Here is a 17,709-nt window from a genome sequence, read left to right as displayed (position 1 = left end):
ACTGCATGAATACGTACTACACTTCCATTGTTAAATATGACAGTGTGTCCTTTACAGTCATCTACATATAGCAAAAAAATCTTTTTCTATAGGACACCCAAATCAGACACATAAAATACAGCTAAACCTTAAGAAGCAAGCCGATGGCTTGTAATGTCTCAAAAATATTGCACTGAAATCAGCTCTCTGTTCCACATCCATAATCCCGCAGTTAAAACTCAATTCTTCAGTCTTTATGGGGCTGTAGATCTGTTTTACTTTTCTGAGACAGCACATGAACATCACAGATTCTCTGAACAGCCCAGCATGAAGTCACCAGTATATATCATGCAATCCAAGAGACCAAGTTTCACACTGCTGTTAGCTAAGAAGCATGTTGTATGACATTTTACATCACTTACCTCAATCATTGTGAAAATTCCAAAAACTAAATAGGATTTCCAGTAACAAAGAATAATGGCTTTTGTTAAATGTGGCGTTTTTCCTCTCTTTTTTGCTTTTTGCACCTCTTTATCCCAGTACCTGTCAAAAAAACCACAAACATGCTGCAGGACGGAAGTGAAATCACAAGGCAATTACTTGGAATAAAATACTTTCAGACTTGCAGCCAGATTGTCATCATCACTTTTATATCACAACAAAAAAGAAGTTAACAGACAGTCACGTTTTCTCATTCATAAATACATAGTACTTAGTATTATAGACCTACTTGTTCTTGTATAATCACAAACAATTCACCACTGTTGACAACTATTGCCTTTGACGTATCTGCAGATAAAGAACCCTTTCTTCCTTTTCGTCTCAGTTCAGACAGGCACTCACCTTAGGTAAGAGTCTATTATTATCACATGATCTCCTGACTATGGACTAAACTGAGGCAGCATGACTGTTTTTATCTTCCTATAAGCTCTGCATTTTCCCATAAAGGTTGTGAGGTACAGCCCTTTCTCATGTCTGGCCCTTTCTTTTCTTCCCCATCATGGGCTTCAATGAGGACAAGCAGATATGGCACAAGAGCAGAGGGAACTGTCTGCAGCAGTTTCATCACTTAACACTCCCCACGTCTCTCCGAAGGCAAGCAGAGAGTGGCAAAGACCTTTGCGTTACTGTGTGCCTGTCTACATGCAGGACATAACCTGTTCACTTTAAAATCAAAGATGGTCATAGCAAGGAATGACTTCAACAAGCAAGTATCAGAACTTAAGCTGACTTCTTAGAGCATGCTGTCATCAGACAGGATGCTCCTCTTGCTTCTGAAGGCTAAATATGTTCTGCCAGGCCCTCCAACCTTGCTAGTTTGAGGGCTGAAATGAGTCTAAGGCATGAAAGCCAAGTTATTTTGCAACAAGGCACACAAGTTCAAAACACAGTATGGATAGGAAAACAAAACTTTTTCATTTTTGCCCTCTTTTTTGCTACAAGGTTTACAGAGTTATTGTCTAAATGCTTCAGAATCAGAATTGCAACTGCGTAGATTCTGTGGGGTTTATTGGCCCAAGAGAAAAGGCTACTTCCTTATGTGGCTATTTATGAATTATATTCTCTGCTTCTTGGCTAAGTACACTAAAGAATTAAAAACCACTCTTTTTTTGCATGCCATATTCTCTACCATTTCCTGACTCACGGTAGGTGTGTGCTTTTATTTTAAGAATCGCTGGAAAGAATCCATCTTTCTGCACAGTGAACTCCCTGAACTGCTTCAAGACACATCCACGGAATTTGGCAAAGCCCTCCAAAAAGATGTTAAAAGCTGCGCTCCTATGAGCTTATCACTGTCCCCCTTTCTTTAGTTAACTCAGCCAGAGCAGGATGATGTAATAACTGGTCATAACCTTTTGGTTTTAGATTCTTTTTTACTTCTTGAGGAATCTAATCCCAACCAAACTATTAGGAAAGTTGATTTGCTGAACCTTCGGCACAAAGGCAAGAACTAGTAAGGCCATGCTTTCTTAATACAGGGGCCACCTTTCATTAGGAGACACCTCTTCCTCTAATTATATTTAATAAAAGATTATTTGAAGACAAAAATTTTCTCAATTGCAAGGGTCAAGACAATTTACGTAAACTGTTATTCTTGGAAGATGTTTCACTGAAATACTCCTGGATTCATGATGACATGAATTGGTACACAGTCCATGAAAGAGTATTTATAACAAAATAAAAACACCTCCTAGATGCAAGCTTCTAAATGTCCAAGGTTAATTTAGCCACTTTGCCAAAGACTGGCGTATTTTCAACATGCATGTATTTATATATATACATATATACAGGGTACACAGCTGTCACAATTCAGTTTGTGCTCAAAAGCAACAAAGAAAAAAACCTAAAACTTTTTCCCCACCTATTTAAAAAGTTTGTGTAGCTATTCTAACACAGACCAAAAGACACATTAATTTATTAAGGATTACTGCAGCAACAGTTGGTGAAAAGTCTTCTTTTCCAAGCATTCTGCAAAGTGCTATATTAATTACAAATGACATAATGGAAATACTCTCATACTTTTTCATTATGTGTAACTTAAAAAAAAAAATTAAAAGTTCTAAATACTACTTTTAGCTCTTCAGCATTTTTAACAGTAGACCTTGTTAAACTTTACAACAACCTCTCTTAATTTTAGAACATGAATAAAACTCTCACTTTCACCAGCAGAAAGACAATGAAAGAGAACAATGATTTTTCTCCTTACCACTGCAATTCCTCTCCAAGCTTCTCCGAGGAATCTTCTGGCAGCACTTTATACATATCATCTTCTTCAAGCTTCCGTTTATGACCAATAATAAATAAGGGATTCAGCCACCTATTTAAATATAAATTATTAATAAATTGATCAGCAGACCAAAAGAGTAATTTATTTACATATTAATTTAATTCCTTTATCTCTTTCTTCCCTCCTCTTCTCATGTGTCACTCAACATCCACACATTTTACTGCACTTTTCTCCTAAGACTTAAGTCACCCCTATTTTACAAATGGAAAAGCATTTCCCATTTCCTAAAGTTGTTTATGCCCCACAGAACCTTACTCTCAGGCATCCAAACAGTCAGCATAACTTTTCTTGGCCTTAAGGCAACTGTTTCCGTACAGTGCTTCCTTATATTTCAGGGAAATTAGCATTTGTTTAAATATTTAGGAAAAAAAAAAAAGAACTTAATCCAACTATTAAAATATTGACAGAGTTGTAAATAAAATTGTAATACATACTAAAAGATATTTTTTTGTAACTAGTGTGGCTACTCATTTACATGAGGAAAAAATAAATGCTGTTCAACTGGCATCTTGACAAATATTAAGGATCAGACAACGACTCAAATGTAAAAATGGGTAAATAATGGATCATGACTAGAACGGGTCTTAGCCACCTTTCAAAATATAAACAAAAATCACACTGTCAAAGTGTGTAGGTTCAAAAATGGAAAACATGGTCTAACAGCTCAGTTTCCTTACTGGACTGATTTTTAAAAGCTCAGTATTTTATGAGAGTGCTTTGAAAACAAATTGCAATAGCGCTACTGTAGGTTTGCTGGAAAAGGCAGTATTTTGTTAGATCAAATAATACTGAGCAGTAAGACTAGCTTTTATGCACCTAGATCGATCTTCAAGCCTGAAGCACAGGTTGAGGAGGTGCAAACAGTTTCAGCCGTGCTCCACAGAGCCAACGGACGCATGGCAGAAAGCACAAGTTGTTCCTCAGACAGAGCAAAAGAGCATGACACCTCTAAACAGGCACAGCTTAATGGGAACAGAGGAGACAGGGAAATGGCACTTTGCCATTTAGTTTCTCTCTCTACTAAATCCATGATAAAACTTGGTTTCCAGGAGAAATGTGGATTTGGGCCCTCAGGCTTGTTTCCTACAAGCGCCTTCTCAGTTGGCCAACGCAATTAGAACCAAGACGTCAGGGATGAACCTGTTCTGGAAAAAAATACTCTTGCACTCACAGCAAGGTGTTTGTCTGATGTCAATTGCCTGTGAAAGTTCATAACTGCTGTTTAGTTTCTGATGCTTAATTATTCCCTGACTTCCCCAACACAGCTTTTAAAAGAGCACCTGGTGCGCTAGGTGAAGCGTACTCTTTTCCGGAAGGCCTACATGTGAGAATTCAAAACTAGGATGGTTTTACAAGGAGGACATTTACTTATTCACAATGACAGCAGTAGTTACGAATACTCATCAACTAGCTTTGCATTTCTTGCTCGGGCATGCTCCAATTTAATTTTGCATACACTGGCTTATAAGAAGCTTGTTGGTTAGTTTTAGAGAGGGTGGAGGTGCAGGCTGAACCCTAGAAGAGGGGGCCTGGAGAGTTTCTTTGAAGACAGAACTGTTGCAAAACCCTTTTTCACAGGCTCCATGGCACAACTGCATGTAGCAAATGGGATTAATAGTGTTTTTCCTTCACTGCTTAGCATGTTAGCATAGTGTTTGTGTGACTCATTCAAAGATTAAGTCTCTGTCCTTAAGAGTAGCATCTTTGATGCCTAACAGCCCTTTTTAACCTCTTGGAGTGAGTACAGAAGATGTGTATATGTGAGCTGCTAAGTCCTCAATGTACGTTAAAGGTACAATCAGAAACAGAAAGGACTTGTCAGACAAGTCTGCTGCTCAGACTGTACGGCCAAATAGCATCAGGGCCCAAATTTCTGCAACAACTTCTCTACAGCTCCTGACAAAACGTCTCAAAGATCAATCGCTCCAACCAACAGAAGAGGTTCTGCCTGGTTTGACACAATGAATCTGCTCCATTGAAACATTTCTTCTGCAGTCTGGGTTCTTGCTGCCGACCACAGGCAAAAAATAGGCATGAGGTAAATAATCTCAAGGCCATTGAAACAATTTCTGCCTGCTGCACCAGACAGGCTCTATTTGCTAGACAGACAGACAGCCAGTCACGGGAAAGGTCTGCAGACTTCAGTTGACTCCTGTGGGCGATATCAACTCCTCCTCTTGCAACATCAGTATTAGCCTACAGTGTACTCCATAAACAAGTGGTAGGTCTCCTTTCTGACAGAACAGGATAGAGAAAAAGTTGTCTTCTCCAACTCCTTTAGCATGAGAATCAGGATGAGGCAGCTATTTCATGAAAATACAGAGATAAATCCTCCTCAAATCTATGGAAATGGTTACGGGATTCCACTAGTTACCGCTGCCAAGGCAGCAAAACCAAAAACCATTCTGATATTTAACAAAGAGCAGAAATAGGATATTTATTACAGAATCACAGAATGGCTGAGGTTGGTCACAACGGACCTCTGGAGGTCAGCTGGTCCAACTCCACTACTCAAGCAGGACAACATAGAACTAGCTGCCCACAACCATGTCCAGACAGCTTTTGAAGATCTCCAAGGAGGGAGACCCCACGACTTCCCTGGGCAACTTGTGCCAATGTTCAATCACTCTCACAGTGAAAAACTGTTTCCTGATGTCCAGAGGGAACCACCTGTGATTCAGCTTGTGCCCATTGCCTCCTGTCCTGTCACTGGGCACCACTGAGCAGAGCCTGGATCCATGCACCTTGCACCCTCTCTTCAGGTATTAATATACATTGATGAGATCACCCTGAGCCTTCTCTTCCTAAAGCTGAACAGTCTCAGCTCTCTCAGCTTCATAAACCAATGCTGAGTAGTGCTGTCTGTTATTGGCATGTAGCAGAATGCACAGAGAAAAATAAAGGAAACTTTAAAAATATACTTAAATATACGCTTTTAAAAAATTAAACAATGCTCTTAATGTTACTCTGTAGAACATCATTCCTTTACTTATACTTTTCAAAACATGGTGAAAAAACACAGCCAGGCCATAGGAAGAGTAACCAGATGAAAGATAATGGTCTCAAGCCTACAAGGTTGCTAGAGTCATCTAGCTTATCCTTTGACCTTAAACTCTCAAAAAAAAACTTACTGATGATACACCCACCTTCATTGAGTTCTTACAGTTTGCAGCAAATCCCTTTCGCTCCCCATCTCCACACCAATCAAGTACTGTACATACCATGAGACTGAGTTTCCAAACTAAGTGGCAGATGGAGGTAATAGTGCAGGGTAAAAACTGCCCAAAATCGCAATGTTTTCAGACTACTAGTTCCAGTGAGACCTAGCGCAAATTCACGGCTCCTCACTTTTTTCTGTCAGTTAAAACCATAATCTTGAAAACAGTAATATACGGTACTACAATCTCTGTTTTAACATTAAAGAAGGCAAGGAAAACCAATCCAGAGTATGCAGAAAACTGTGGTAATTCATTTTGTGACTCATTTATTATAACAGACAACATGGCAAAGACTCAGCACAAGTCCACATGTTTCAGTAGAGTTAGGGAAAAAAAAAATTTAAAAAATCACCTATTGTTGGGCTTTCTGACTTCTCTCCCCCAAAATACTGATCTTCAAGAGCTACTGCTATGGAGGTCTTTAGAGTGCAAAAGTTTTTAACAGTATGTTGTGTTACTGTACACTATACTTGGAAGATCTTTAGAAGAAGGTTAAAAATTTTTATTTTCAAATTTCAAAGTACGCTTAGTCCTTGAAGAGCTTTTAGGCTGAGAACGAGGTCTTCCATTTGTCCACTGCAAATTCTCAGTACAGTAAGAATAGTTGAAGTTTCATCACCTCACTGATGCGTCCTGAACTCCATACTGGAAGGTCTACTTTCAGACAGAAGACTTAGCAGATGTTCGTATTCAGTCATCAAAGTAAAAATTTCCACCAGGATGTCACATGTGGATCATACCCTGTGGAATTCTCTGCAGTTACAAGCAGAATGGAGACCAACCTCTTTCACATAGCCTGCTGTTACTCCAGTCACACACTCTAACAAGTAAAAAAAACGGGCCCTTCTCTAGCCTGAAGGCTCAGTTAAATCAAAGGGTGCCGTAAGAGGACTGTTCAAGGAAGCTAGCAAATAAGGCAATGGCCTACACAAAGAACATCCCTGAAACCTCAACTCAGCCATAAAGGAAAACTACTCGAAGCAGTACGTCTTTTGTCCAAACAGAGATCAGCTAACATTGATCTCTTCAAGGGAGGATTAAAAAAAGGCCACAGAAAAGTATGAACAGAAAAGTTATGAACATAAAAACTGTGCAAGCTGTGTTATTCTTTAATAAAAAAAAAATCTGCAATAATAAAGAAAAACTAAGATGACCTAGAGAAACGGAGGGAATATATAGACAGATGCAAACTACTCCTCTTATCCCAAGGACGGACTCACTACCAATCTATTGCCTGAAGAAAGAGAGTAGCAACGTGGTGAGGAGGAAAGACTCGCACTTTAGCCCCAAATTTTCACACTGCTGTTCAGCTTAAATAAAAATAAGACCCCCTCAGTCATCATCTTCTCTTTTCTCAAGTATCTTCTTGTTTGCTGAGAATTTTGAGTAATTATTTGGTTCTTAGACATCACCTCATTTTAGTCGCTCTTTCAAAACACAGAGTTCACATGATGCCTTTCAAGAAGCTTAGCCCAAATTTTTGCTAGCCTGAACTACACATAAAATGCGAATTTCTGGAAGAATCCTGAGTACCTTCTGTTCTGCTGGGAATATCTCTGTTCCATCAAGGCGATTAGCTGATCAAAGACATCAGTCTGGAAAGAAGCCCAGAATTAGTCCCTGTTACTGCTAGAATACTGATGTCACTAGGAATAAAGATTTAAAAATAAATAAATAAATCACTCTATAACCTGGTGCAAATCCAAGACATAGCCAATTGCCAAACAGTAACTCACTGCTCTGACCCCAAAAAGCTTTCCACCTCTACAGCAGTACCTTGGACACTGATAAAAAAAGAAAGTGATTCATTTCTGAACCAGCAAATACACAAAGACCATGATATAAACATTCACTTCCTGCATTTCCTTACTCCTAGACTCTGACATTACACGCCCTATAACATTACAACGCAGTCAACCAGCCACAATGTACTTGGTTGTTCAAGGAAACGCAATTTTACCAGCTGTAATTACAGCAACCCCATCAGGATTTTGGAAAGCCTCTAAGGTCTGCAGAAAAATCTCAAAAACACAGTGTTTTCTGACACTCATAAGACAAGTGAGGCCTCAAGGCAAGGTCTCGAGCCATCCCCTTCTCCACAGAGACGACGTATAAGAGAATCAGGCACTGCTCTATGAAAGGCAGCGTCACTATGCAATCAGAATACTCATGCTACTCTATTTCATACATGAAATATAATTTCCTTAATGAGAAAGCTTTTAAATTAGGTTTGCTAGAATCCCAAAAGAATTTCCTTTCAGCCAAAGACGAAATACATTATAGATAGGTAGATTAAACTAATATCAGTGTTCAGTCTAACTAGTTTATTAAGCCAGGGATGGGACCTGCTGTACCTCTGGACTTATATCATGTCCTGCTTGCGTATACATGCCAAAAAAGTATCATTCTCACTGCACAGAAGGCTTGCAGAGCCTTCCAGAAACCCATGCACGCACTACAAGTTCGTGATGAACTGAGACATCAGTCAAGAAGCATTTGCAATTACATTGCAAAGCTGACACAAATAAAAAACGTCCCAAGATCAAAGGATGCATCTGTTGGAGCCCTGGGCACACCCACAAGCTTCAATTGCCCTGACCAGCCCCTCAATAGTTACACCATAGTCAGTCACTAATACACGATGGTACCTTCCTCTGTGCAAGTGCAAACTTTTGCTCTCACCAGTTTCACAAAAACCCTCACTTTATCACTGGACAAGTCAAAAAAAAAAAAAAAAAAGACTAAATGGACTACATTCCTTATTAAAAAAAAATAATTTTCTTTCTGTCCTTCTTTATTTGTAATTACAAGCAGAAGTTTAACTTCTGCATAATTTTACAGTACCCAGTCAAAGCCACATCCTGTATACACTCATTGACTAATTCCTTAAGGAGGTGCTTTACAAACTGCATTTTCCCCATTCCTCTTAAGCCTATTTGTGCATTACACTACAAGCACCATCTGTTTACACTCAATGTCCAGTTATTTTTCACCAGTTGCACAGGAGAGTCTTTGTTTACTCAAATTCTTCCATAACGCTAGGATTTTATCTCCTCGAGCAGCTTGGAAGCAGTATTTCAACTACTAAGCTGCAAAGTAATGCATATTTCTTTCTCTTGAATCAATCACTCTGCAGCTCTTTTTTTTTTTTTGTAAAATAGATGAGGTTTCCTCACAGGACCTTTTGATTATAAATCCACGTTGGTTATTCTCCATAGCTTACCTCAGGTGTTCCACCTGCTTCGTTGTACTGTTCATTACCCACCTTCATGACTTGAAGTTCTACACCAGCGGTGCAAATCCAACATTGTATGTGCTTGCTCTCAGTCCAGAGAAGCACTGCTGGGATGGGATATACAGACAGAAGGAGACACATCGACAGTCTCCAGTGTCATTTTGCAAGAATTCACAAATATCGCTGCAACAGTTTGTAGTTATCATGTGATTTCTTATGGTTTTTTTAACTATCTCTGTTTCACATGCTTACCCATGTGAGCTCACTCATTCTCATCAGCAAGCTGCCTTTTCCCACTTCCCCTTACCAAGGCAGTCATCTATAATTAATAAAGCAAATAGAGCACGTTCTGGTATTTCTTCAGATGCTTTTCAAGTGATGTTTTGGTTGCAACTTCCCCCCCTCCAGCTTACTGCAGCTTTAACAGTAGATTTTCTCATTGCTTATACTAGGAAAAAAATATGAATACAATGAAATTACTTCAAAGCCATATTAACTAAAAAACATCCTTCAGGCTTCCAGTTACAATGCCAGACTGTATTAACCTTTGATATTCAGCTTCATCTCATCTTCACAGCATAGTTAAGTTGCTGAACATCCACTCTCTGATGCGGATGGTAACTCAACTGGTATTTGATTGCACTTACCGCGGGCCATTTTCATGCTGTTCATTGACCCTGTATCAGCAGGTATGAAATATCTGATTACTCTGACATACTTCCTGATATTCCAGATGGCACAAAGAAGAACAAACAGGGCAAGGTGAGAGGAAGGAGAAAGCATACTGCAGCTAATGTTTTCTGCAGAGCCTGGAAGCAGGGAATGGAGAAGCGGCATCACCTATACCTGTGACATTCCAAAGACTATTATTAAAATACTGATTCCATACCCAGCATCCACATGCCAAGAAGAATATCCAAAATACCAAAGATCTGATGCAAAGGCCTGAAGATTACGGCTTGTAACAATAAATTTTAGTGCAACCTATTTATTGAAGTAAGGCCTAAGTAGTTACACGGAGCAAAGGGAAAAGTTCTTGAATTTCACAGAAAAGAACTGGTCATCTAAACAAGTTTCTAATCTCAGGTTAGATAACTACTGAAACAACTTAGTTGGAGTAGTCAGTTTCGTCATCACTTGAAAAACACATCTAAAAACTGTATTATAGCTTACATACATGTTTAATAGAAAAAAGCAATGAACGACAACAAAAAAAGGCTCAAACCCTGAAACCAAAGTTACGCAGAAAATCTAGTTAAGCGTAACAGTCTCTGATTTCAATTTCCAAAAGAAAGTGCAAATGCTGAAACCTAATGGTAGCAATTTCTGTATTAACTTCCTTTCTGGGAAGAAAAAGAAATAGGTAGAATTAAAATCCCCTGTGAGTTCACCACACTGTTACAAGTGGTTGGGTGCCAGGGATACAAAAAAAACAGAGGATTGGTCTTTTTAACTTTCCACTCCTGAAATCTACTTCTGTTATCTCCCTTCTCCACTCTACCTAACCTTGAAGCATTTTCTAGAAGTGAGGGAAAAACAGATTTTTGGAAAAAAAAGAAAAAAACAACCTAATTTTGAAGTTTTGCAGGAATTGTAAGAGGGACGTTTTCTCCCATAAATGATACAGCACTCCTTACTGCATTCCAAACGTAAATAGCCTCAGTGTTTCATCATACTCAAACAGTTCATCTAATTGCATATCTAAGCACAGATATTTACTGTAGATAGCAAATGCTAACATTCTGATAGTTTATACACACTTGCCGTAATCAATATAACCTACTTAGCACTCTTCACCCACATATTTTAACTTCACTAGCTCATAAACGGTGATTTTCAAACAATATTTTCTTCTGCATAATCCAGCTATCTTGCAATAAAACAAGGAAAACTTAACGAATGCAGTAGTTCAAAAGACTGAATTCCACGAGATCAAATGATTCAAATTTGATTGCAGGATATTAAATATCCGACAAACGAACAAACAAGCCATTATCTTTAAAAAAGGTTGCATGCATGATCCTCAATTTTCTTTCAATCAGGAGGGAAAAAAAGCAGAAAGTGTGATTTCATTCTCTGGATATTGAAAAGGCATTTTCTGTTTATCTATACTGCAGATGCTTACATATTTCTTTAGAATTTCTTACAGTACCACAACCATCCTGCACTAGTAAGTCAATAAATGAACTAAATATTAGCTACCTCACAGATCTTTATAAAGTGGCATCTGTTAGGAGCCATCACCACTACCAATTTCAGGAATTGCCACTGGGAATTTACTAGATAACAGACAAGATCCCAGGCGAATCACAAAGCCTGATGCTGCTTAGTATTTTCATTTATCATCTGAAGTAAACGTCAAATCCTCACAGGCAAATCACTGACACAGTAAGGAACACGGATCAGTTCTAACAGTGGCACTGCTGGATTCCAGCTGGAACTTCCAAGAAAGGTGACGAATTCTTTGCCTAACTTCTTTCAATGCAAGGCATGATAGGCTTTTGAAGAGAACCAAACCATGGGACTAAAACGCAGGTTGATGCTTAGGCTTACTCAGAAGTCCAACTAAATCAGTCAGTGGCCCTTCCGATTCTAAACCATATGGTGAGAGAGGAGGAAGAAGTTAAGGAAAGCACACAGTTATTCACACTGCTACAAGACAGTTGTGTGACACGACTGCATCTGGTCAGACAAACAGCTACATACTGTGCAGTCATCACCGAAAACTTTGGGACTTATATATTTATGCTTGCCCCATTCTGGTCACACTTAAATTCAAAGGTAATTTTTTTTTACTCTTCTCCCACTACACTCCAAGTCAGAGCAGTGAGGAAGACTTAGTGGTTTTGTCATTTCCCCTAAAGCACACACTTAGTAAGCCAAGAGCAACACTGTCAGACACCAACAGATAATGATAAACTAATTGTTTATTCCTTGGAATCATAACCGTGCAGAAGCCTTGGAGCAAGTTTGCAGTTCATGTTGTAATGCTTTTACTGTAATGGCAATTGCCACATGTCAAGTGATGACGTAAAGAGGCATCCAGCCTTAAGACAATGACAGTGTCCAGTGCTCCAAAGGAGCCAAGAACTTGTCACAGGCACAGTGGGTCTGTGACAGATAAGTAATTACTGTTATTATTAAAAATAAATTATATGAAATTTAGCAGGACTTTAGTTTCTTTTACTTCTCTGACCAAAAACACTGGATACCCTTCCCAGGATGTTCCAGCTTGCCCTTCTCATGTTATTAACAGGCCAGAAGTTTAAAAAATTAAAAATTTAATCATAGCACATGTTTTGTAACTTTCCACCAAAGTGGATTCAATGCCTGAACAAGAGTGCATAAAAATTCAACTGCTATATAGCCAGAATATTTTTGATAAATCTGGGGAGCAAATGCTACTTAATGAACATGCAAGATCAAAGATGGGTGAATATTTAGAAAAGAGAAATACTCTTACCACGTACAGTTATTAATTTAATAATCCCCACTCTCCAGAGCAGAAAAAAAAAAAAGATGCGTCAGTGCTATTCTCAACTTCTTAAAGTATGGAATATAAGGCTTTTTAAACTCCAAACACTTTCTACAAGGGAATAGCTGTTTAAACATGAAAAACACTGGACTGAATTCTCTTTCTTGGACAGACCTAAAAAAGAAGGTAAATCCTCCTATCCATCCTTCAAAGTCCTCATTCTCACCAGCAAACTGAGCCAGCAATAAAAAAAAAAAGACAAAAAAAAACCCCATAGGTGAAGTAAATCAGAAATACGCCAGAGTGCTGCTAGCTCTGTTACTGTACCACTAGCAGAGCTTAAAGAAGTTTGGCGAGCATGGGAGCTTATGATTCTGAAAGTCAGTCATTACAGTAATATCTGGAACATTCAGAACAACAATTTGGAATTTGATAATCCTATGTTAATATAGATAATACAATGAGAGATACAGAAAATAAAAGTATTTTGCAACTGCTCTGATCTTCATACTTCTGTCATAGTTTTCTATTCTTGTAACATCTAGACTAACATTACACAAGGGATGCATTATAAAAATAACAATATTCACACACAATTCAGATGCTCCTCTTTCCCATGAAGGTACTACTAGAGCAGTTAATGTTCATCAAGCTCATACTTGCCAAAGTCACAACGCAAAAGCAAGAAGACAAGCTTTGAACAATGGGAGAAGAATGTTTCTTCATCCTACACACTCATTACCTTAGTTTTATAATTCAATGAAAACATGACTTCTTTTCTCCTGAGAGTTTAATCCTGTTTCTGCCAGGCAACAATCTTAGCTTTTCTTCTGCACCACTGGCAACAAATGAGAAGGTGCTTCCTTACAACAGCAAAATTGCGGTTTTGGAGTAAAACATAAACAAAAAATAAGAAGGACCTTTGCTCAGCTACCTGCAATGCCCTACTTTCTATCCTCCCTGACGACAAGCAGCCAACACCTGGGACTTGGAGACCAGAGCAGGCTCACTCGAGCTACCACATGGCAGCAGTTGCCACTACTCCCAGGACAGCTCTCCTCAAGCGCTGTTTTTCCAGTTCTCCAGCTGAAAACACCTCACAACATCCTGTGTGCCAAAGCAGTACTCACACAGCTGCCTGTTAGATACTATACGCTCTGTAAAAAAGAAGAACAATGCTTAAAGCTCCCCTTAAAGTCAGCTTTATAGCTAATGAAGGGTGGTTTAATATTTCCTTGATTTTATGTAAAACAGTATTAACTTGCAGAAAAGTCACAGTCCCTGCTTACTCGATTGAGAGCAGCCCTGAGGAAAAGGACTTGGGAGTGCTGGTGGACGAGAAGCTCAACATGAGCCGGCAATGTGCGCTTGCAGCCCAGAAAGCCAACCGTATCCTGGGCTGCATCCAAAGAAGCGTGGCCAGCAGGTCGAGGGAGGTGATTCTGCCCCTCTACTCTGCTCTCGTGAGACCCCACCTGGAATACTGCATTCAGCTCTGGAGTCCCCAACACAAGAAGGACATGGAGCTGCTGGAGCAGGTCCAGAGGAGGGCCACAAAGATGATCTGAGAACACCTCTGCTATGAAGACAGGCTGAGAGAGTTGGGGCTGTTCAGCCTGGGGAAGAGAAGGCTCCGGGGTGATCTTATTGCAGCCTTCCAGCACTGGAAGGGGGCCTACAGGAAAGCTGGAGAGGGACTTTTTACAAGGGCATGTAGCGATAGGACAAGGGGAAATGGCTTTAAACTGAAAGAGGGGAGATTTAGATTAGATACAAGGAAGAAATTTTTCACTCAGAGGGTGGTGAGGTACTACAACAGGTTGCCCAGAGAAGTTGCAGATGCCCCATCCCTGGAGGTGTTCAAGGCCAGGTTGGATGAGGCTTTGGGCAACCTGGTGTAGTGGAGGGTTTCCCTGCCTATGGCAGGGGGGTTGGAACTAGATGATCTTTGAGGTCCCTTCCAACCCTGACCATTCTATGATTCTATGATTCAAGCCACTGCAGACATCGTTTCAGCTGAAATTCTAAGAAAATACTAATGCTTTCTGACTAATAAGTATCAAGGATATACTGGTATTTTTGATGATTGCATGCAGCACAGGTAAGAGAAGACACTTTAAAAGTGTATGTCTGCTGCTGTAAATTATACTGCTATGGAAGCCTGCTAAATGGTATAAAGGGCAACTTCTAAAGCTTGTCATACTCTGCTAAAACCTTTCATTGAAGCAGAAGCCCTACAACGGTACACTACAACCTGACTGCAAAGCACGAAGTCTCAGTCAGTCTCTCGACTTCCAGCAGGCCTGTCATCTCACAAGCAAATGCTTCCACCTACTCTTCCCTTTGCACAATGAGAACGTACAAACATGTCTAGGGTAAAAGGAACCTTTCAGGTGCTTGCCTAAACCTTGAGAAATTTAAAGGTACTTCACTGTTGCTTTTAAACACTTCACTGCAACACCTGGAGATCGATACAAAAGGCCTAAAAAAAGGACGACATGAGTAGTCAGAAAACTAGCTACGAGCACGGCACATTTCCTTTTCTGCATCTAGCTGGGTTGTTTTTGGCAGAACTACCAGTAACACCACAAGATTCCGGCAAGGGAAAGGGAACAGACCAGAAGCAGCCCTGGAATGCTATGCGGCCAACTGAGGTTCATCCCATTCTTTATGGATTTCCTAGCAAAGCTGATTCCAACACGGGCACCTCTGGTGGTAAAGAAATTACACATCAAAATGCTGAACACAGGGAGTTCTGCTCAAGCATACAACCTCCTCTTTTTTTTATTTCTTTTTTTCCTTCTTTCTTTCCTTTTGGACAAAGTACCTCTGAGGACATAACCTTGACTGAAAATTTGTTCAGCTAAAACTCATAGGGCTTTTAAAATCTCCCTACCTTCCAAAATTGATTCCTGCACCTGCTCAGAGTTGCTTATAGGATCAAACAGTTTTTCACTTGTTTTTCAGAGGCTTCCAAAAAACCAGCCTCACATGCCATGCCCTCTTTTCCTTCCCCCTACACCACATAACACAGCACGCGTGCCCTGGCTCAGGCTACAATAGGTGAAGCAGAATAAGCGGGACTCCCGAAACTGCTCTCTTCCAAAGGGGATCTGCTAAGACGGACAAGCTCGATGCTCTCCCATTTCCCTTTGCACGTCTTGTCCCATTATATTTCAAAGCAACTAAACTGTTGAGCTGTAACTCCTCACTGCTTTGAGTAATTACATATATAGGCACGCCAAGGTCCCCACTAGTAAGTGAACAAGCACTAACTTTGGACTAGTAGTCTGCTGGTCCCATAAAAGTTTGTGAGGCCACCGCAACACCCCTTGCCTTCGCTCTGTGATGCCCTAAACCCCCCTGGAGCCAAGGCAGCTGGCTGCAGCTGGAACGTGGATGAGAGCAGCCATAGAATCATAGAATGGTCAGGGTTGGAAGGGACCTCAAAGATCATCCAGTTCCAACCCCCCTGCCATGGGCAGGGAAACCCTCCACTACAACAGGTTGCCCAAAGCCTAAAGCCAGTCTACTGCCCAGCCACCCCTTACACCGGGAAACTCCCACGCAGCTACGGAGCTCAGAAACCACCTCATTCCCGGAGCGGGAAAGCCCCACGCCGAAAGCGAGATTAGCAAACCTCGCCGAGATGAGCGATACCTGGCCGCGATCCGTTATGCAAGCGGGGAAGCAGAACAATGCCAAGGAGCAGCCCTGCCGCCGGCCCTGGGCCGGGGGACCCGGCTGAGGAGGCAGAGGACGCTCCCGCCCTCCCCGCTGCTACCGGGGGAACCAGACATGTGCTCGAAGAGGACGAGGGGGCCGCGCTCGGCGCCGCCCGCCCGGCTGAGGGCTGCCCTGCCCGAGGCGGGTAGGCCCGCGGCGGGGCTGCCCCCAGACCGCGCCCGGGGATTACCGCCGGCGCCGGCTGCCGGGTTCACCTCGGGAGATCTCGCCCCGCCTTGCCGCGCCTCGGCCCCAGCCGCCCTCCCCGCGGCCACCTGCGTGCGAGGGGCTGCCCCGGCCGGCGGGGCTGGCACGCCGGGCCCGGGGGGTGGGCGGCAGGTCGCGGCCGACACGCGGCTGCAGAGTCACGGTCGGCAGCCGGCGGAGGAGCGCGGGCAGCGCCGGCCGCCGCCTCCTATCCCCCCTCCCCCGCCGGCGCGCCCGGACCCTCCCGTTAGCCGCGCCGAAGTGCGAGCCGGGCGGCCCTTAGCCGGGGCTCAGCGTTCCCCCGCAGCCGAGCGGCCGAACGAGGCGAGGCGAGGCGAGCGACGCTAAGCTCCGGCGTGGCAGCGCCTTCCCCGCCGGCGGGCGCTCCGGGGCCGCACCTCGCGGCGCCGCAGCCCTCCCCGCTGCCCTCGCCCTCGGCCGGGGCACTCACCAGAAGAAGAGCCGGGAGCAGAGGTTGGCATCCTGCAGCGGATTGGGCTTCTCCTCGCGGGGCACCGCTTCCATGCCGCCCGCCGCACCGCGCCAACCCGCCCGCCCGGCAGCGGCGAGGGCGCACGACTACAGGCGACTTCCCACCGCGGCAGCCGCCGCCGCTCTACTGCCGGCCGGCACTGTTTCCGGGAGAGCCGGCACCCCCTGCCATGTCCCCTCCCTCCCGCCGCAGGACGCCTCCTGCCGGCTCGGCTCCCCCGCGGCGCCCGCCCCAGCGCCAGGGCTGGGGCGCCGGGCAGCCCCGGAGGCCGCGCTGGGGCGGGAGCCGCCCCTCGGCCGCACCTCCCCCGGGAGGGCCGAGGGCCGCCCCGCGGCGCTGCCGGCTCTCCCGCGGGAGGGAAGTGAGGCCGCCCCGCCCGGAGGGGGCACAGGCGCCCGGGGGTGGCTTGGGCCGCCGGGCCGGGGGGCTCCGCTGTCCCTCCCACCGGTTTCTCGGCCTGCCTGTGCCCCTTGCTGATGAAAAGCATCTCCTCCATGCGCGCAGCACCAGGCAAGGCGCCCACGCTCCTTTGTGGACAAAAAAACAGATCAGGAGTCAGGAGCGAGTCCGGCTTTATGGAACCGGACA

At 43.0% G+C, this 17,709-nt stretch overlaps 1 protein-coding gene across 1 annotated transcript in view; it reads right to left on the bottom strand.

The window, feature by feature from the left end:
• ABCC4 (ATP binding cassette subfamily C member 4 (PEL blood group)) overlaps nt 1-17,153 on the bottom strand; it is a 160,833-nt gene extending 143,680 nt beyond the window's left edge. Inside the window, exons 1-3 of the mRNA XM_086611334.1 lie at nt 17,080-17,153; nt 2,687-2,797; nt 402-522 (exon numbers count right to left, since the gene is read on the bottom strand). Coding sequence (XP_086467460.1) covers nt 402-522; nt 2,687-2,797; nt 17,080-17,153 — 306 coding nt within the window. The remainder of the gene's footprint in view (nt 1-401; nt 523-2,686; nt 2,798-17,079) is intronic.
• Nucleotides 17,154-17,709: the final 556 nt, after the last annotated feature.

Source organism: Tauraco erythrolophus, chromosome 1 (genome assembly GCF_009769465.1).
Source record: "Tauraco erythrolophus isolate bTauEry1 chromosome 1, bTauEry1.pri, whole genome shotgun sequence".
Lineage (NCBI taxonomy): Eukaryota > Metazoa > Chordata > Aves > Musophagiformes > Musophagidae > Tauraco > Tauraco erythrolophus.
This window is presented reverse-complemented; position numbering and strand designations above follow the sequence as displayed.